The sequence below is a fragment of the Gossypium raimondii genome, chromosome 5, assembly GCF_025698545.1.
Source record: "Gossypium raimondii isolate GPD5lz chromosome 5, ASM2569854v1, whole genome shotgun sequence".
In the NCBI taxonomy this organism is placed as follows: domain Eukaryota; kingdom Viridiplantae; phylum Streptophyta; class Magnoliopsida; order Malvales; family Malvaceae; genus Gossypium; species Gossypium raimondii.
Genome location: NC_068569.1, coordinates 12423125 through 12444519, shown reverse-complemented (window position 1 = coordinate 12444519; position 21395 = coordinate 12423125). Strand labels below are relative to the sequence as shown.

The following is a 21395-nucleotide window of genomic DNA, read 5'->3' as shown; positions in this document are numbered from 1 at the left end:
CAAAGAGAAACCAATAAGAAAGGCCCGTGAAGACTGTGGAATATGCCTTAACACCACCAGCTTGGCATGGCATTGGCATGACATAGATACATACAAACATTGACTGACTGTACTCTTTGTGGTTCCATCGATTGCCTGATTCTGATCCCTGCTGCCTTCCTCTGTCATCCGACTCTTATTTTCCCACATCCCTTCCCATGCAAATATTGCTAGCTGAAACGACAATATGACAACCACATTGCTCCATTTTATCTATCATTCCAATTTAGCCTTATCACTTTGGCTTTTCTCCTTGCTCCTTTCCGCCAACCCCCCCCCCCCCTTTTTTCCTTTTCTTTAATCTATTATACTAATGATATTTTGTCTTGAGGTTTCATGTCTTGGCATTTCCTCATTTGTTTTATTCTTGGTTTTAAACTAATCAAAGTGTACCCTTGTATACCCTTTGATTTAATATTACTGTTATTATTTAATTTGCCATAACCACTTACTTTTTTTAAGATGTCACATGAGCTGATAATCATTCCATTCAATATTCCATAACTAATGTCACATTAACTAAACTTATTGAAGCATTATTGTTAAATTGAATGATAAAATTAATTTAAAAGCTTAATTTTATAAAATTAATTCAATTATAACCAGCGACAAAATTAAGAATTTTTTAAACGAAATTAAATTATATATTTTCATAATAATAAAATTATAAATTCACCATTTGAATAGTCTATTTATTTATAAATTTTAAACAATTAAATCATTTTTATCATTTTAAAAGGTTAAGACTTTAATATTTAGAGAAAAGTTCACATTAAACATTTAAAACCTTAAAAGGCATCAACATTATGAACTCATTCACCACCAAGGCTTTAATATTTTTTTTTCCTGATTAGTCCTATTAGAATTTCCATATGAGACAAGCAAAGGCGTACTTATGGATCCCAAGACATACCCTTCTCTCTCAAGTGCTCATCCCTTTTCCCATCCTATAAATAGCTAAGCTACTACACTCAAATCCTACTACTTTACATTTTATACATCCAAAGAGTTCAGAATGGTAACTAAGCTGCAAAGGAGAACAGCTTCTCGCAGAAAGCTTCAGTTTCTTCCAACTCTCTCCAACACCAAATCTGTAATGCAAATATACATATACTCTTTATTATTTTGAGATCCTTTTTATTTCTTTATCCAGAAAAAAACTTAAAACATTTTTCTTTTGTTTTGGTTTTTAAAGGTTAAAAGGAGTTCCATAGTCCTAAATGTTCTTCTCCAATGTCACAAGCTCAAAGTCAAGCTGGAAGAAATACACAGAGAGTACCAAAATCTGATGACTATCAGAAACCAATACTTCACTCTATTGAAACATATACAAGTCTCAAAGGTGATCTACTTACCCCGTGTCTATTATAGTTATATAGATATTAGCAGTTTCTTTTTTCATTTTATAATTTAAGTATATGATTCATGGGATCTTAGCAGGAAGTGAAGGTGGAGAAGGTTGGAGAAGAGTTTGTAGTCAAAGTGAGTTGCAACAAAGGGAGGGACAAATTGATCTCAATTCTAGAGGCGTTTGAAGAACTGGGTCTTAATGTTGTTCGAGCTAGAGTTAATTGCAGCCATTTCTTTGCCATGGAAGCCATTGCTGTAGCTCAAGACCAGAAAACTACTGATATCAATGATGTTACGCAAGCTATTCTTATGGCCATTGAAAAGCAAGGAGATGAACATATTAAAGATTTTCGCCAGGTTTCCAAATGTTAATTAAGCAAAATGTAAGATATCTAGACCTGTATGCATCTCCATATAGATATGGTGTGTAGTAAAAATGTTAATTAAGCAAGAAGTATGATTCATACAGTTTAAGATAACTAAGTGAATGTTCATTGAGCAAAAAGTACGATTCATACGGGGGTAAACAGGTAAAAAAGATTTTTAGAAAAAACAGTAAAATGGAAACATTCAAGCAGGGTAAACAGGTAAAAAAATATAAAACATTCTAAAACATTCGTACAGCAGTAAAATGGTAAAATGCAGGGTAAAGAGGAAAAAAATTGTTAAATTTCCATTGCCGGGAATTGAACCCGGGTCTCTTGGGTGAAAGCCAAGTATCCTAACCACTGGACGACAATGGACTGATGTTTGGGAGTTATTGTTTATTAAATTTTATGAAGAAATAGAAAATCCCTTTTTGTCGGCAAAAATAATGAAAATGAAATGAACCATTCAGTTTTTTCTCACCATGCAGAACTGCTTGAATCCTAAAGCCTAGAAAAAGAAATCAATGTAATTATTGGCAATAAATGGGCTGAATTGATATTTGGACTTGGGCAACTTCCGACCCATTAAAATATTCGACATCTGCTAGTTTAGGTGGGAGTCAGTAAAAATAATTCAACCTTTTTTTTATCCAAGGAACATTAATTCAACCCCCTCGGTACTCAAATTCCAGACCCTTTCCCAGAAAATTCCTCAAAAGCAATCTGGATTCTGGACATGACATGGAAAGTAAAGAAAAATCCATTAGGCAATCAAGAATTGGTCCCATTTTTTTTAATCTCATAAACAACTTATATGTTAAGTAAAAAGTCTACATTAGATGTTTTGTAACAATCTTGACTATCCATTATTTATATATGGATTGATATGATTAAGAAGACGATGACGACGAAATTATATATATTTTTAAAAATTCCCATTAATTCAAAATATGTAAGAAATAAATAAATTTCTTAAATGGTTATGGGGTACGTAGTTATATCAACTATAAGTTTGAAAGAGTCTGGGAATGGGAAAATATATTGTGATCTGGAAGCAAATAAGCAAGGTTGGATGGCTTTGTTTGGGTTCATTTTTTGTATCCCGTGTTACATGTGAATTACATTCCATTGAATGTTTAGATCCCATTAATGATTTCATGAAATATAAAGCAAAATAGGGGCTTTTTCCTGATTTGGGGGAGTTCCGATGAAGGCATGAGGAAGTTTCTGTTCATTAAATGAATCCATATGAATAGAATTATATGCATGAGGAAGTTAATTTTATTTATTGGGGTCTAGGGGGTGGCATGGGTGATGCCGTTGGTGCGGGAAGTCAGACATCGGAAGATTTTTAAAATGTGAATAATTAATTAGAGTCATTCAATGCTTATGATATATAAATATAAAGAAATTCAAATAATACATTTAAAGACTTTAATATTTCAATGAATAAAATAATAGTAGTAGTTACATTGCTTCACGCATAAATGAAGTCTAGAAGGATTAAGTTTTTTTTACTTTTTAAGGGATAATAACTTATTTCACCCTCTAATTTTATAAAATTTTATTTTAGTCTTCCATTTAATTTTTATTCATTTTAGCTTTTAAACTTGTGTTTTTTGTAAAATCACCCAAAATAAATGGAAAATTCAACGTTCTTTTAACTTTGCAATCGTTGCATACACGTGGATTGCCACATCAGCATTTAATTAATTTTTATATTTTAAAATTTCAAAAAATTATAAAAACTATTTTTAAAAATTAAAAATCATTAAAATTATTTTTTAAATTTAAAAAATTTATTTAAATGCTTATGTGTCATCTACATAGCAATCGAGGTGTATGTCCCGTTAGTAAAGTTAACAAATGTTAACTTTTTCATTAATTTGGGGTGATTTGAAAAAACGCAAGTTCAAGGGCTAAAAGTGGTAAAAAATTAACTAGAGGGCTGAAATGACTTTTTTTTATAAAGTTGGAGGTCCAAAAAATCATTATGCCTTCTTTTAATTACCGAACTAGTCCAAAATATCATCAATTTTCAAAATTTGAAGTTTGTAATAGAATGATAAAACAAAATATCACTCAACATACTTTCATCAAATTAATTCTAAAACCCAAATTAAACACTATTACTTCTAAGTACCAAAATGTATAACATTTGTCAAATACAAATACCACATTGACGAAAAAATAACACGTCATATTAAAAAAATTGTCAATCTTAATTAGGTACCGATAATAAACCTTTTAAAACTAAAAAAAACAGTTGGAATGAATTTGGTAAATATTTGTTTTATTTTATTGTGATTTTTAATGTAATTCCTAAACTATTCATTTAAGAAATCCTTAAAATGGAATTTAACAATATATTCGAACTCAAATCTTTTAATTGTTATAATAGTAAAATTGTAAATTGAATTAAAACTCAATCAACACCATAACCACATATATTTTGAAATTATTATTTTTACATTTAAGATATTTTATAATTAAGAATTTGATGGTAAACCAAAAAATAAAAATAATTAAAGTAATTATAAATGCAATCTATATTTGTAGAAATGGGTGATAATGGTATTTTAACATTCATACATGTACATACTTATTTCGATTTGCATATATACATTAGGTATATGAGAGGAGTAAAATTAAGTATATATCACAATGATAACATTTATTATTAAATTAACCCTATCATATATGTTCAAAATTCCCCAAACAAAGACAGAACTATTTGATTATTTTTCTTTAAACTGATTTCAAGATATTATTGTTTGTTCTATTTTTATGCCGTAAGAGTACAATTTATGTGACTATATCCTCCTCATAATCAAACAAAACACCGACGATTAAATCTTTGTAAATAAAATTTAGAGTTATACGATTGTGTAGATTTCCATTAGCCTTAAAAAGCTAACATGTATATAAATTTTTCGATAATGAACCCATAATATATGTTATAAAATTGAAATCTTTTGAAAGGAGGTGATTGGGTGCCTCAAAACAAAGAAAATATGTAGTAAATTAAGTAATAACCCACCCAAGGTATTGACTTGTATGTAGTGAGAGCTCAGCTGGGGGAATCTCTTCATTTATTTAAGAATAATCAACAACGGTGTTAATAAGGGGTTGATGAAGAGAAGTGAGACAAGCCCAAGGTTGATAAAGTCTCCGTCAATATGGATTTGTTTATAGATTTATTCGACAAATACTAATTAACTAAGCAAATGGATAACTATTGATCTCCTCAATTGTTACGAAAACACCATGTGAAAGTGAAACTGAATCAAAGCTTTTTCTTTTTTTGTGCCTTTTTGTGGGTTTGATTTGGAAAAGATATATAGGTGGTCTTTTTAGGAGCCCCAAAATCCAACACATTCTTGTTTTTTATATTCCTACCACGATTAATGGATGCCAAATAACCCAATTTATTTCACTTTTTCTCCTTCAAGTTTTGATTAAGAAAGGCAAAAGAAAAAAAATTTTCATCCTCAAAACTTCAGTTGCTGTCCTACTCAATCCACATAAGCCATGCCTACATAACTTTCTTTTTCTTTTTCTTCTCTAATTGATATACATTTACAAACAATGAATATACCATATATATAGTAGCCAAAACCTTAATTTCTAGTTCATAGTTGGATTTGGGTATAAATACTTATAATTATATAAATAATCATTTTAATTGATGAGTTTCTTTCAATTTGGTGTATTGAAGCACCCATAAATGGTTGAAGACTTGGACAAGAGACGGTTCCAAAATTAACAATTCCTATGCCCTAAAAAAACCAAAAACAAAGAAACATATAATTCATTGAAATACTGACATCTAATTTTGATTTGGTTAAAGTAATATTTAGATTTAATATAAACAAACTATAATATCTTAAAACTAATCGAATTAGAATATAAATTTACTTCAAAAGTAACGACGATCCAAGCCACTGTCAGCCTAAACAAAAGCAGGCAGCCAGAGTGGTTACATGGTACATATCCAATATATAAACAAAAGGCGACGGATACTGGGAAAACTTTAATCAGTTGTAATAAATATATGGTACAATTTAAAAAAAAATGAAAAACAATAAATTAAAATTATTTTATCAAAGTTATAGGATTTACATCACAATTTGCTTGCACGTCCTCTATAAACTAATGCCAAACCCCAATCTGTCAACTTGCCGCTCCCCCCATTTTTAAAAGAGCCACCCTTCCTGTTTCTTCTTCTTCTTCTTCGCCTAACAACCCCTTTCTCTCTCTTCTTTGATTTGGTTGTTTCTCACCTTTAAACGCTGTTGATCATCAAGCTCTAATCAGTAATCATGGACGCTGGTGATCCTAGTTTCAACAAAGCTAGTAACCCTTATGTTACTGAGCAAGAGTTAGAAGATAACGACAACGTTTCATCAGAAACCGGCGCTGAGTCTCCTCCTTCTACCACTTTCAACAGCATCAAACTCTCTCCTAAAAAAGGGTAACTTTTTTTTTTTTTAAATAATTTTCTGTTAAAGTTCGTTGTTTGCATGTTTTAATGGTTTTTTTTTTTTTGTAATTTTGACGTAATGGGGTTTTATTACAGTAGGAGATCCATACAGAAAAGAGTTGTGTCAGTGCCTATCAAGGATGTTGAAGGTTCCCGCTTTAAAGGTGAGAGTGCTCCACCATCCGATTCTTGGGCTTGGCGAAAGTACGGCCAAAAACCCATCAAAGGCTCTCCTTATCCCAGGTAAACTGAATAAACTGACTGTTAACTAACGTTTTCTCTGCATCGATGCGTGAATTTCCAAGTCTACGGTTCCACAATCACCAACCGCTGATTATGGTTTCTGTTTTCATCTTACTGCCGGCAGAGGTTATTATCGGTGTAGTAGCTCGAAGGGATGTCCGGCAAGGAAACAAGTCGAGAGGAGTCATGTGGACCCTAAAATGTTAGTGATCACGTACTCCTGCGAACACAATCACCCCTGGCCCGCTTCTAGACACAATACCGCCGCCGCTAAGCAAGCTGCTGCGGCGGCGAAGGCAGCGGCTGCAGCGGAGGCATCAACAGCAACTGTAACAGCTGTACAGAACGAGCCATCTACGTCGCAGGCCGACACGGAACAGGAATCAGGGACCGAAGAGAGGTTCGCTGATTTGACGGAGGACTCGATTCTTACAACAGGGGATGAATTTGCTTGGTTTGGGGAGATGGAAACGACGTCGTCGACGGTTCTGGAGAGCCCCCTGTTTACAGAAAGGGATGACTGCGATGCCGACGTGGCGATGGTCTTCCCGATGAAGGAAGAGGACGAGTCGTTATTCGCCGATCTGGGCGAGTTGCCTGAGTGCTCCTTTGTGTTTAGGCATCAACGGAATGTGGGACCACAGGTTGGGATCTGCTGACACGTGTCTTATGAGCAGTTCGTAATTGGTGGAGTCGTCCTCGGTTTCAACGTCCCTGCGGTGCGTATCATTTATCGTGTGGCACACTAGATAGGAAATTTAAAACTGAGAAAAAAACTTTATAATTTAAAAAAAAAAAAAAGATACCCCCCCTTACATTGCATTATCCCTTTGCGAATTTCATCGGATATATATTAATTTTCTTTTCACAATTTAATTTGCCATTGGTTTCGGTGTAGTAAATGAATAAAAATTCCGAATTCCAAATTCTGTCGTTATCTTGTTGTGGGCTTACCAAAATTTGCCATTGCCGCACGTCCGTTTAAGCTTCACTCTTGAGGGACTTAATTGAATAGAAACAATTTTTACTGAGCTCAAAGCAGCATTTCTTTTTCTATGCGAGAATGATGGCAGTTGCTCATTTTAGACTTTATGTTTCTTCTTCACGTCTTTCTTTTCATGCCTTCATCCAATTAGTAAAAACCTAAACTATATACAATATAAATTGATTATTGCAGTAATATTTTTGGAAACTTAAATAATATTTATTGTGAATTATCATATAAATAAATATGTAAATTTAGCACGATCTAATATTCTCTTTTTTTTTTTAAATGAAGACTTTAGCTTTGAGAAAAATATAATCAGAACAAACTATTGCATATGTAGCATAAGAAGAAGTTTTCTGATTTAAATCTCACTCCTTAAATCAATACCGTAGCTAATAAAAAGATTGTGATATATTTTTGATTGAATGGAAGTTCAAATGATTGGGCGGCCATACCATAAAGTCAAATCAAATGAAAAACTTTGACATTTAGGTGATGCTATTGCTATGAGCTGGAAACTTAATTACAATAAACCAGAAGAATATCATTTATTCAAACCTCAAGTTATATATAATATTTTAGATAAGGTAGTAAGCCAAAATTTATGCATTATTATAATTCCTGTCAGGGGGGCCCAAGTTGATATTTTATTAAAGAATCAAACGTTTGAATTGCAATTCAGTCAATTTTTATATCAAATAATAATGCAAAAAGTATTTGAGGAGCAATTAAACCTTGATTTGCAACTCAACATATGGAACGTCATCAATGATCAAACGATGATAAATAGAGAATTTATTTTTTAATTATATAATTCTTATCCATTCCATTATTGCACATAAATTACGACAAATGCCAGCTTAGATTAGATAGCATTTCAGGGTTACCCATTAATTAATTTTTGTAGCATATGTATTTCAAACCAAATTGCAGATGCTTTTTTCTTTCTTTCTTTTCAAGTACTTTTGGCCTGTCTTGTTCATCCTCACTTTGCATAAAATCAACTATTAAATCATAGGGAAGCCTCATTTGATGGAACGCATAAATAAATAATTTTTGGTTAATGTTTACGAGGCCAACTCAAAATTTTAACTTTTGGAAAGAAGGATTTTAATCATTTTAAAAGTGATTTAGGATACGGTAGAATATCATTTATTATTAAACTTACATCATCTTGTAATTATAAAAAAATTAATTATATATATAATTAAGTTGTAATTTTTATGCCATACAAGTATAAACAACTACATAATTTTATTTTTATAAAAAACATAATACTTGCAACAAAAAATTTCTAATCAAGTAACAAAACTCAAAATCAAATAATCATTTGTGATATATACAAAAATAAATATTATATGTATTATATTAATTCAAGAGAGTGTTGGTCAATACGATTAATAATAAAATTAATAAGAAAAATAAATATTATATGTAATTTTATTCTATTACTCTTTAAATTTTTATATTTTTCGATCATTTTCTCACATTAAACATATATCATTGGTTGTTCATTTTCCAAGTATAAATAATTAATAATAAATACTATATAATTTGTTGAATATTTAGTAGCTTAAAATGTATAAAACTTATCTCTTGTCAAGTTTTAGAGATTTGTAAAATAAAATATAAATCTTAAAATTGAAATACTATTATTATTGCATAAAAATAAATTTTTTCGACTTAAATCATGTATAGCTATATTTAAAAGTCTTATGGTAATTGGATTGAGTATAATTGATTGTAATTAGTCAGCATAATTATCTTAACTCTCACCCTCCCTCTAATAAGGATTGAAGGTTGTAAATTTTTGAAACATATCACAACTAATTATACTTAAATCCAATTACTAAATAACTTTATAAACACACTTAAAAACTTTTGTTTTTCCAAAATACTATAAATACATTCATCCATATTTGTCCCTAATGAGACTATGTAACCCTTTTTTAAATGTTTGGCATACAACACATTCAAATATGTATATTTAACATCTTTTAAGATATATAAAAAAGTTTAAAATAAAATATTTATGAAGAGCACACTCATTTTTTCAGAATCAAATTGATAATTAAACTAAAATCATCAATTTTTATTTAACTAATTTCAACTGGATGAATTTTAAAAAAAACAAATAAAAAACTAAAAAAGGATAAATAAAAAAATTAGAAAAATTATAAACATACGTAAATAACATAAACATCAATTAAGCATTACAAATTCAGTTAAAATTAGCATTATCATTCCTAAATTCTAAAAGGACATTAACATTATTTTGATTGATAAATCTTTGCATGTTTGTTCCCCATAGTTTTTACATGAAAACAGAATAAATAAGTAAATATAAACTTACTGATTACCTAAAGTTTAATTAATAATAATTTGCATTATAATAATGAATTATAATACAATAAACAACTTTTATTAGTAGATAATCTAAATTGCTCATATTTTGCAAAATCAAATCGAGCAAATGATTCAAATAAATAGGGATTATTATGTTGTCTATAAGTCCAAATGAATAGAGAACTTGTTTTGGATATTAAGTAAATGACTCGTAAAAATAGAGACAAAGATGTGATTGACAGGATTGATATTACATCATGTAGGTCTTAAGTTGAATTAATCATAGATTTATTTATGGATTTACTTACTTATGATGTTTGTTGTGTCTCTTGTCTAAATCCTAAGTAAGTGAATGACCATGCATGTAAAACTCATTTGTAATACTCAAAATTACTATAGTAAGAAAGTAAGATATTATCCTTGATATAATAAAATAAAGAAATAAAATGACAAAAGGGAAATTTTTACTTATGCCAACATTGGGAAATATATTATGATATATTAATTCAAGAAAGGACTAAATCGCAAAAGTGAGAAAAGTTTTATGGCCCAAAAGTAAATACTCAAAATTTAAAGGGTTAAAGTATAAATATGAAAAAGTTGAAGGAACAATAGTGAAAATATTTTAAGGGTGGAATGATCTAGAAACTAAGAAAATGGATAAATTAGTACCAAATTGAATAAGTGGAAAAAGTATTAGGGTTAAATCACAATTTTACCAAAATAAGTGATGAGTTAATGGAGGAATTTTGAAGAATCACAAGGGCAAAATGGTCATTTAGCAAGGAAGATAATTTTGAAGAGTAATGATGATGTTAGTGATATTTTAGATTAATTAAATAAATATTAGTTTATTAATATTTTGATTTGATTTTAATTATATTTTATTATTATTTTATTTAGCACATAAGGAAAGAAAGATGAAGATCCATGCTACCAACGTGAGAAGAGAAAAGAAAGAAAGAAAGAAAATTTCTTTTCTCTACAATTTGGTCATTTCACTAAAAAACTACCATTTTCACCAAGAATTTCAAGAAATTTTCATAATCACCAAGAGAGAAAAATGATAAGGAGACTACGGAGAACAAGAAAATGACCTTGGATTCAAGAAAATGGAAGTTGAAGGAGAGAGAAAATCAAGTTAAAGATTGAAATCAATAGGACAAGGTAAGAACATCAATATTTCAATATATTTTTAAGTTTGATATTATTGAAAAAGCATGAAAATGATGTTAAAGTAAAGTTTTCTTATATAAGGTTATATGTTCTTGATATGTTAGTGAAAGGAAATAAGAGGAAGTGATGAGAAATATTGTAGAGAATGGAAAGGAGAGTGTTATAAACTTAGTTATCAACATTCTACACTAAAACAGTTTTGGATAGCAGCAGTAGTCTGATTTTGAAAATTCACCAAAATTGTAGAAGTTGAATTAGAGGTTAATTAAAGTATTAAATTAAATCCTATTGAGTCTAGTTTTACATAGAAGAAACTTTCTACGCAAAAGAATTTCATATTATGAGATATATGAATTTTTGTGATACAAGGTTAGTTTGATTTTGGGTTCCCCTGTTCGACTTTGGAAAATCATCAAAATTTGTAAAAAAATTAATTAGGGGTTTAAATTTATATGTTTAAATTCTTAATAAATCTATTTTCAAGAGAAACAAACAGAAACAACATCCAAACCTTGTACTAAGAGATAATTAAATTTTAGTAAAGAAAGGTCAAAGTGTCAAACAATGAGCAGAGATAAATTTGAAGATTTTACTGTACTTATTGGTTAAATTATAAGTTCTAAAATTTTTATGGTAGAAAGATATTTGAGCCTAGTTTCAAAAAAAATTAAGCGGATCTTAATTTAGAATTCTTTAGCTCAAGATATAAATAATTTAGTGACTATGACTCAAGTGGATGACTTTGATATGAACATATAAGCATGTTAAATACTAAAAGCTAAAGATTCTAACAAATATATATACATTAAGGATTTCTAATGGAGAGGAGGAGGAGGAAAATATATATCAATATTCAGCTAGTATGTGTTTACATTAAAATGGCTAATTTGCATGTTTTAAGCTCGGGGACTAAATTGAATAAAAGTAAAATTTTAGAGGCAATTTTGTAAAATGTCAAAATGATCAAATTGCATGAAATGAATTGTTATATTGTCTAAATTAATATATTGAAAGAAATTATTAATATCAAGTGGGTTTAGAGCTTTAATTTTGTTGTATGATGATATTATAAAGTGATTTTGTTAAATATTAATGTTAGTATCGGTTTGTGAAAATAGTTAAAACATTAGGGTTTGGTATTAAATTTATGTTTTATTAAGAGTTGTATGATATCCTAGAATATTTGAATAAATTATTAATTGAGAAAAATTAGTTGATTTGATAGATTAACTAATTGGGACTAAATTGTAAAAGTTTTAAAAGCTAGGTAATTGTGTAAATTCAAAAATTGAAGGGTATCAATTGTAAAATAAATTAGAGCTTAAATATATGCTAATGAATGAGTAATTTTATATTTTAGATCAAGATTCGTAGATACTCATGAAAAGGAAAAATAGCAGAATAGTCCCTAAACTCCGCAATTATTACAATTCAATTCAGGTAAGTTTGTAAGGTTAAAATTTAATGTTTGTATATTAAATTGATGAATGGTATTATGTATTTATTTATATCTACTGATGAAAGTAAAATATTGTTAAAATTATGAATTTTGAATTGAATGCTCAAAACGAGTGGAACGACGGATTGAGTACAATCGTTCTGTGGCAAAGGATGAATTGACAGTAAATGCAAAGAATGAATTGACGGTAAATGCAAAGGATAAATTGACGGCAAATTACTCAAGTAAACCGAGGTTTAGCATTTGTTGCGAACATTCGTGTTTACTTTCCGTTTAACTCTCACGAGCTTCTGTTAACTCATATGAGTTTCCGTTCAACCCTAATGAGTTTCCGTTCAGCTCTTTTGAGCTTTAGTTTAACCCTTATGGGTTTCTGTTCAGCTCTTTTGAGCTTCAGTTTAACCCTTATGGGTTTCTGTTCAGCTCTTTTGAGCTTCAATTTAACCCTTATAGGTTTCCGTTCAGCTCTTACAAGCTTCCGTTCAACCCTTATGGGTTTCCGTTTAGCTCTCATGAGCTTCTGTTAAGCCTTTAGGCTTCTGAAAACAATGTATTCATATCCATAAGTCGTTCTTCGAATGGTAAGTTATTAGGAGTTGTCTTGGATGATATATGTATATGAAGAAACAGTAAAAGATGATATGTATCATGAAATGTATATATATATCAATATCTTGATATGTTGATACATAAAAATTATGTAAGTTAAGACGAGTAATAAATTCAAGTGTGACATGTTGAGATTATAAGATTATTGATGTTGAATTTATATGAAATATATTCAAGTACGCTAACAAGTGTTATTGTTTGACGCTTAGGCAAGTGCCAAATTTCTGGTTGAATGGTAATATGTTTAATTACATGATGCATTGAAATGGTAAGTGCTCAAAAGAAAAAATGCTTGTGCTCATGAAAGAGTGGTAAGGTTTAAGTTATGCAATTTCTTATGAAATGAGTTATCATGTGATTAATTCGAAAAAAGGTCTATGTTAAAATGCACTAGCTTGTAGCTATGGTTGAATGATATTCTTATGACTAGTGTGTTATGCATATGGAATGAGTGTGAAAAGTAAAGAAACGCAAATGAAAATAAAGAACTTTAGGAAGAGTTAAAGTTGTTTAAAATCGTACTATGCTAGGAATAATATGTATAAGTGATGCTGTAGATTTATTTGCTTAGTGAGTTGTTAAATATAACTTCATGAGTATTGCAGTATCAATATTGGATTATTCTTGATATGTATAAATTTCATATTTGAAAAGAAGTATTATGATTAAAGTTTATACAAGCTTACTAAGCATTCATTGCTTATGTATTTGTTTTCCTTTACTTTTCAGATTATCAGAAGCTCGATTGGGTTGGAAGCTTGTTGGAGTTGTATCACACTATCCATTGGTTCTATTGGTACTTTCGAATGTTTTGATTTTGGTTATAATTGCATGTATATGTATTTTGTTTAATGATGGCCTATATGTAATTTGTTGACTTTAGCCACTTATTTTGGTTTGTTTTGGATGTCTAATTATGGCTTGTTGATGTGTGTAATGTTGATTGTAGATTGACAAAGAATTGGGTGAGAAATATGGCTTGTAAATGACCTATTTTCGTCTACACGAGTAGAGACACAGGTGTGTGTCTCAACCGTGTTTGACACACGGCCAGGTGGCACGGCTGTGTGTCCCCTGTATCTTAAATTTGCACAAAACAAAAAGCTCAGACGGTCTAGCACACAAGCGTGTGACTTGGCCGTGTGACCCAAGTCAGTATACTCACACGGGCATGGACACGGGCTGAGACACGGCCGTGTGTCCCTATTTCGAATGCCCACACGACCTAAAACACGAGCATGTCTCCAAACCGTGTGACCCTTGCAGTGTTGAAAATTTTAAATATTTTCGAAATCTTTCTTGAGTTTTCGACTTAGTCCTTATTTGTTTCTAATGCGTAAATTTGAGCCTCGAGGGTTCGTTTAAGGGATAATATGTATGATTTTGATTGTTTTCTAATATGAATGCTAGATGAAATGAAATGTCTAATAATTAATTTGTAAACTCCGATAATGCTCCGTAACCCTGTTCCGGTGACAGATTCGGGTTAGGGGTGTTACACATGCACTTTGATGTGTTGAAAATTTACGTTCATGGTAATGAATTGAAAGTTGTTACATTAGGTACATAACTTATACATGGAAAATAAAAAGTCCCGAGAGGAAATGGGATCAAGTAACCATGGATTTCGCATTGAATTATCAATGTCCTCAAAGACAAAGGATGCTATTTGGATAATAGTGAATCGACTAACGAAGTCAGCCCATTTCGTGACAGTTCATGGGCTCTCATTTTACCTTTAGATTTTAGAACCAGTTGCATGAATCGCTTGAAATAAAATTGAATTTTTGTATAACATTTCATCCTCAAACAAATGACTAATTAAAGCAAGTTATTTAGGTTCTTGAATATATGTTGCAAGTTTGTAATTTTAAATTTGAGAGCAAATGGGAACATTATTTGTCATTAGTTGAATTTACCTAAAATAACAAATTTCAATCGAACATTCCAATGGCTCCAAACGACACATTATATAGTCGTAGATGTTGTACTCTTTTACTGAACCGAACTAAGTGAAATGAAATTGAGTTTGCAATAAGAGAGAATATTTCTGAAAGCCTGTCATGGAAAAAAGTGCTCCATTTTAGTCGAAAGGGCTCAAAGTGCATCAGGCCATATAAAATTTTAGAACAAGTTGGACATGTAAGAATTCATAACATATTTCATATTTCTATATGGTAGAAATACTGTTATGATCCATCGCATACCATTCCATTCCATTCCATTCAGTTAATCACATCTTTGAACTTAAGAACCCAAAGAAATAATGCAAGCAATATCCCACCTCTTTATGGATAAATTAATTTTGAGAATGAAATTTTTTTAAAAGGACGAATTCTTTTAGTGGCGAAATAGTCAATTTTGGACCGAATATGAGTTGGATTCCGGATTAAAAAACAGAATTAGATGATAATTAAATGAATTAACTATAAAGAGAACAAATGCAATCAAAAGTTGAAAGCAAACTATAAATAGAAACATATTACATTCATGCAAGGGAGATATGATGCAGAATGATACAGATCCACTTCTCATCATAATAGGAGAAAAAACAAATTTCGAGAAAGCAATTTAGAACATGAATGGTACATTTGATCTCCAAGGAGGAGGAGCGTAGGATAAGAAAACGAAAATCAAAGTATACTTAGCTACATGTCCACAACTAAGCATCATTGTTCTTGCAATAAGTCACATAAAACAATTAAATTAGCAAAGAAAGAAACTAAAAGAGTGCATTGATAAATTTTAATCATGGATTACCAAAATTTCCCTTCTTTATGTTCTTGCAATTCTACCAAGTAGCTTTTGTAGTAATTCTCAATGAACAATCTGGGGAGAAGCTTTCTGCGTTGTGACCAGTAAAGAAACAGAGATAGCCGCATCAAAATCGAAGCCTCAACATCCTAATCTAACCATCCCATTCCCATCTCCATACTCCTTTTTTTTCCCTAGAAAATTTCAATCTGAGCGAACATGTAATTGAATTAATGCCAATTTCCAACCCTTAAATTCACAATAAGCATAGAAGAAGAGAAGGAAAAAAACTGAGTTTCTCTGATATTTATGTTTCTTTACATTTAGGTTTGTAATAAGACGGGCCGAACTGACACCTTTAAAAGAGCCCAACATTCCAGCAGCCCAGAAAAAAGTTCATGACGGATGTTAAAACATGGAACCTCAAGATCTTCTTTTTAGCTATAGTTGTATGGATTAGCAAACAATAACCAACATTCATATACTCTTTTTACATTTTAATTGATATGATTAATGGCTTATTTGACTTCTATTTTAATAAAACTAAATGTAAAGTGAAATATTATATTAGTATTCAATTATTTTATGTTATGATGATTATTTTCGAAAAATTTATCTAATAAAAATTTAAGATTTTCATGTAAGCAATAATTTTAGTGAGTTACACTCTAAATTTGTCACGGATATTGAAATTTGTTATTATATTTTATTTTGGTTGATGTTAGTCATTATACTTTAAAAATATAGATAAATTTACCACTCAACTTTTATGTGATTGAAATTAGCCACAATTTTGAATTTTAATTATTTTCCACCAACTTTTATTTTTTTAAATAAAATTTAATGGAAAAATACCATTTCAAAGACTTGATTTTAATAGTTAATTTATAAAATCACTATAAATATTTTTCATTTAAGGAGGACTTGAAAATTTTTAAAAACATAAAAAATAATATTTTACTTTATTTTTATAAATAAAAATTTTATTAATATTTTATATTATGTTAATTAATTTAAATAAAATATTTTTATTAAATTTAACTTAAATTATAAAATTTAATAAAATTAAACTTTAGTTTCAAAATTCAGTCAATGGCAAAACTCAATATAGAGGGTAAATTTACCTTTAATTTAAATGTATAATGGAAGGTATAAAAAAACAAAATATAAATATAATTCTATGATAAAATTACACATTAACCTAATTTTAATTTATAAATTTGGCTTCATTTATTTTGATTCATGGTGGTTTTTTTTCCTTCAGTTTGACAATTGGGCTAAAAGAAGATTATTGGGCCAAACTTTTATTAATAACCCAAGAAATTCATTAAATCCAATCCTATTAGCTTTTTCCAAGCCATGAATTAATAAATCATAATAATAAGAATTTAATAAAATTAAAAACACGTGGGGGTGTTTTCAAATTTCACCAACCAGATCACAAATAATGTAAAACCCTGTTCCTCACATGCCTCTTGTCTACTCAAATTAACAGCCATTATGAATTTTTTTTTTATGTAAATTAAATCAATCTCCAGTCCACCCATATCCTACTATAGGGTACCTTTTTGAGAAAAATTTTACAGAACCCAAGGTTTACAATGAAATCCCCATCCATGCCTGCATCCCTTAAAACAATCAGAGACTGCAGGTTTTAACATCTTCTTCATCCCTTAGCTCGAGCAGCAACCCCCTTTCTTCATTGCAGACACGTCTTTACTGACATCAATTTTCTCCCCCTTGGATGGAACAGCTGAAGCAGCCCCTTCATCACTTGTCTCTATTGCCTTCTTGCTTACTATGTGATAGATCTGTGTCAGCACTTCTGCGAATGCGTTTTCCACGTTTGTTGCTTCCAGGGCTGAAGTTTCCATGAAGTAGAGGGATTCTTTCTCCGCAAAGGATTTTGCATCCTCAGTTGGGACAGCCACAAGGTGTCGGAGATCTGATTTGTTGCCTATGAGCATGACCACGATGTTGGGATCCGTGTGATCCCTCAACTCTCTTAACCACCTCTCCACATTTTCAAACGTGGAGTGTCGGGTCACATCATACACAAGTAGCGCACCAACAGCTCCTCGGTAATAGGCACTTGTGATGGCACGGTACCTGACAGTGTGTGAAGACGAGTTCAGAAAACAAAACAAAAACTTCCACAAGAAAGTCAGATCTTTCGAGCACAAAAGAAGCAGGTTTTAAACGAGAACTATCCAGCCACTTAGCAACCTCATCAACCCTAATTACACTCTATACCCATCATCCCCCGAAACCAAGGGTCAATCATGCATCTGTTGACCATGATTCTAAAACTAAGGTAGTGCAGCTCATCAATGATGTAGAAGCAATTCCTTCAATCTTTATCTGAATCCAAAAACTATATAGAGACATTACATATCACAGCCCAAAATGTTGCTAAATCGATGGTTTTATTGTTCCTCTGGGTTTATTATCGCATCCTCCTTCCCCTTTCTTCCTGCTAATCCAAGGATGATGTCAATAACTTGCATTTTCATATCCAAAATGAATGAATCACATTACAAAACATATGACAACTTAGTAGCCTTATACCATAATAGAACAAGATATACCGACAATGAGGAGCATGCTCTAGCTGTAGGATCCAAGGGACTTTTTGTATTGAAAACATTTCATATTCGTAAGATAAAAATCAACAAAACAATTGACAAATCGATGTTGTTCAGCAAAGCATATCCACCCAAATTATAATATTTAGGTGTTCAACTACAATGTTACTCAAATAAAACAAGCTACAAGCCCCTTATATTCAAGTGATAAATAGTAGCAATTCCGCAGTGCAAAAAAAGAAACCATATGAAACAGTAAGTACCCACTTTTCCAGCACAGAAGAGTAAAAGAAAAAACTATTTACTTAAGCACTAATATTTCCCTCTTAAAATCCTGAACAATGATACCAGACAATGACTAAAAAGGTCTCTCTAACAAACTAACATCTGTTTACTAGTTCAAATCATTTCTTCCATTACCAATTTACCACAAACTACCTACAATTCCCTGTCACAACCTGAGTATCAAACAAGATTGGATGGTAAACTAGATTCACAATTTCTCGATACAGGTAAGCAATGACTACATATGAGAAAAATTAGCAAGTAGGCAGGTAATTCTACACCCAACTTATTACAGTACTTCGACTGAGTAAACTGGATTATCATAGTGCAATTGTCACTCTACAATGAAATTGAAATCATGGTTTATAGCAGGAAACAAGCATATTATTGCAAACCGTGACCACTTCGCGTCTTGCTCATTGTCAAAGCCATTAATAACAACTACAAAGGAATACAAACAACTCATGCAACGAGATTACAAGATGAAGAAACTTTAGACCTGCTGATCCTGACTTCAAATCTATGTTTGATCTATTCGCAACCCAAGCATATTAGTAGTGAGAAAACAAACTAAATCTAAATAATAGATTTGTAAAAAAAACAAGCAACCACAACACCATTTAAGCACATGTTGCTCACAGATCTAGATATGCAAGAGCAAGACCCTTTCTATTTCTAATACACAGATAAAAAGGAGAAATTCGGAGAACCCCAATTCAGATCAAATCGAACTCTTGCAGAACCAGAGTTGCTTTCTTTCCCCAAGCAGCCAAAGGGACACAATTCCCTTTATATGTTTGCTCACCTTTCTTCGCAAACAAGCAGAGAAGTAACATACCCAGGTCCAAGATAATAATAAAAAAATAAAAAACAAGAAAGGAAGACAAGGAAATAGGAAAAGTGAGACCTTTCTTGACCAGCAGTGTCCCAAATCTGAGCCTTGATGACCTTACCATCAACATTCAAGCTACGAGTAGCGAACTCAACGCCAATAGTGGACTTAGACTCGAGGCTAAACTCGTTCCTGGTGAACCTTGAGAGAAGGTTAGACTTGCCAACTCCCGAATCACCGATCAGCACCACCTTGAAAAGGAAGTCGTAGTCATCCTCTGCCCTGTAACCAGCCATCTTTCACCCTCCTCAAAACCCTCCTTTTACTTTCCCTTTTACTTTTGCTTCGAGTGATGAATATGAGAGAGAGAAAGAGCGTGCAAAAGAGGGTTTCGTTTCAACTTTAAGATCTCTCACTACAAAAAAAGAAAAAGAAAAAAACGTAAATTTCTTTTTAAATATTTTCCAATGTAAAAGACTGCTGTCTCTGAGAAGAGGGACTCGAGAGTGAAAATTAGAGGAAGTGGGATTTGGTACTTTTTTTTAGAGTTGGAGACAGATTATCTTGGCTTTTATTCTTTACTTTTACATGTTAAATGTTAATATAAATTTAATTTATCAATAATTTTGCAATATTAATATATAAATATAACCTATTAATTGGGTATGGAAGGAACAGTTATGCATTGATTTGGGAATTAATTTATATAGTTTTATAGTAAAGTTGTAGAGTGAAATTAACATATGATAAGATGTACAAATGTATGTTTTCAGTAACAGAATTATGCTTACTTGGATAATAAAATCACAAGTATCAAAAAGAAATATATATATATATATATAAACTATATTAGGATATAATTTTATGTAGCAAAATTATAAATATATAAAAATAAATTAAGTATGTTTTTGTTGAAATTATAAAGATGGAAAAAGAAAATTATAATGTCTTGGATGCGTATGTATTTTTTTTATATTTTATATAAAAAAAATATTACGGGTGTTTTTAGCGGTTAAAAAGGAGTAGTGGTCTGGAGTTTGGAGGAATGTTAGAGTTGGAATAAAGATGGTAGGTACTAGGTAATTACAGGACAGGAATTGTTGCAGTTTTTGGTCGTTTTATTATGCAGAGAGAAAGTAGAAAGTGGGAGCTTCAAGTTCAAGTGACTTCAATGCTGATGGTGAGATGTTTGTTGTGTTTTGGTTTGTGTATAAACGGGGTTGATGGCTAACCATATTTAATTAGCCAAAACTATTTTTTCTATTTTAAGTAATTCAGTTATTAAATTTTAAATACCAGCTGTACCAAAAAAGTAAAAACGAGTGGTGTAATTGGAGGAGAAACTGACAGGTAATGTTGGAAGGTTAATGCGATTAGCTCAAACGTGAGCTTTTATGATTACCAGCACTATCAACTAATCATGTTTTATTTTTCTTTTAGGTAATGACCTTACCTTTTTTTTCTCATTGTTTGTCCAAAACTATATTAATAGTTGTAGCCACATTTTAATTCAATTAAATAATATAATAAATAAAAGGTTAAAAGATGCTTTTAGTCCTTCTATTCTTCATACATTTGGAATTTAGTCCTATTTTTATTTTAAGAGATTTTGTTATCTTAATTTTTAGATTTAAAATAAAAGCTCAGTTATTAATACTGTTAAAATTTATATATTAAATTCAAGTCTATTATAAAGTAATTGTTTTATTACATGATTATTAATTATTTTATTTCAAAATGTCACACTAATAAATTTAATAGAAAAACATTAACAATGTTATTAACAATTTAACTTAAATTTTTGAATTCAAAAGTAAAAGATAAAAATTTTAAAATTATAAAATCTATATATAAAGACATGAAGCATATCTTAACCTA

General features: G+C 30.6%; 3 protein-coding genes and 1 non-coding gene across 5 annotated transcripts; 2 read left to right on the top strand and 2 right to left on the bottom strand.

The window, feature by feature from the left end:
• The first annotated feature begins 955 nt into the window (after positions 1–955).
• LOC105769147 (uncharacterized) lies at positions 956–1868 on the top strand. Its single transcript, XM_012589601.2, has 3 exons — positions 956–1132; positions 1235–1381; positions 1480–1868. Exons 1-3 carry the CDS (start codon positions 1055–1057, stop codon positions 1759–1761), a joined length of 507 nt encoding a protein of 168 aa, XP_012445055.1. The 5' UTR covers positions 956–1054; the 3' UTR covers positions 1762–1868.
• Positions 1869–2060: 192 nt separating this feature from the next.
• TRNAE-UUC (transfer RNA glutamic acid (anticodon UUC)) lies at positions 2061–2132 on the bottom strand. Its single transcript has one exon. It is a non-coding gene; the product is annotated as a tRNA-Glu (tRNA).
• A 3769-nt stretch (positions 2133–5901) lies between these two features.
• LOC105769145 (probable WRKY transcription factor 65) lies at positions 5902–7521 on the top strand. Of its 2 annotated transcripts, none has more exons than XM_012589599.2 (3): positions 5902–6231; positions 6340–6483; positions 6608–7521. In XM_012589599.2, the coding sequence occupies exons 1-3, from the start codon at positions 6080–6082 to the stop codon at positions 7140–7142; spliced, it is 831 nt and encodes a 276-aa protein (XP_012445053.1). In that variant the 5' UTR covers positions 5902–6079; the 3' UTR covers positions 7143–7521. The 2 variants fall into 2 exon arrangements, with proteins under 2 accessions (XP_012445053.1, XP_012445052.1); XM_012589598.2 differs by having other exon boundaries at positions 5906–6231; positions 6337–6483.
• Positions 7522–17179: 9658 nt separating this feature from the next.
• Positions 17180–20042, bottom strand: LOC105769146 (ras-related protein RABA1c). The gene is made up of 2 exons (XM_012589600.2): positions 19593–20042; positions 17180–17924 (listed from the first exon to the last, which is right to left on the bottom strand). Exons 1-2 carry the CDS (start codon positions 19811–19813, stop codon positions 17489–17491), a joined length of 657 nt encoding a protein of 218 aa, XP_012445054.1. The 5' UTR covers positions 19814–20042; the 3' UTR covers positions 17180–17488.
• Positions 20043–21395: the final 1353 nt, after the last annotated feature.

What these genes read in the sequence shown, in the direction of transcription:
- LOC105769147 (XM_012589601.2), top strand. Translation starts at nt 1,055, where the DNA reads ATGGTAACTAAGCTGCAAAGGAGAACAGCTTCTCGCAGAAAGCTTCAG. An exon ending in CTCTCTCCAACACCAAATCT is followed by an intron (nt 1,133 to 1,234) that starts GTAATGCAAATA and finishes TGGTTTTTAAAG; the next exon opens with GTTAAAAGGAGTTCCATAGT. An exon ending in AACATATACAAGTCTCAAAG is followed by an intron (nt 1,382 to 1,479) that starts GTGATCTACTTA and finishes GGATCTTAGCAG; the next exon opens with GAAGTGAAGGTGGAGAAGGT.
- LOC105769145 (XM_012589598.2), top strand. Translation starts at nt 6,080, where the DNA reads ATGGACGCTGGTGATCCTAGTTTCAACAAAGCTAGTAACCCTTATGTT. An exon ending in AAACTCTCTCCTAAAAAAGG is followed by an intron (nt 6,232 to 6,336) that starts GTAACTTTTTTT and finishes GTTTTATTACAG; the next exon opens with TAGGAGATCCATACAGAAAA. An exon ending in AAAGGCTCTCCTTATCCCAG is followed by an intron (nt 6,484 to 6,607) that starts GTAAACTGAATA and finishes TACTGCCGGCAG; the next exon opens with AGGTTATTATCGGTGTAGTA.
- LOC105769146 (XM_012589600.2), bottom strand. Translation starts at nt 19,813, where the DNA reads ATGGCTGGTTACAGGGCAGAGGATGACTACGACTTCCTTTTCAAGGTG. An exon ending in GACACTGCTGGTCAAGAAAG is followed by an intron (nt 17,925 to 19,592) that starts GTCTCACTTTTC and finishes ACACACTGTCAG; the next exon opens with GTACCGTGCCATCACAAGTG.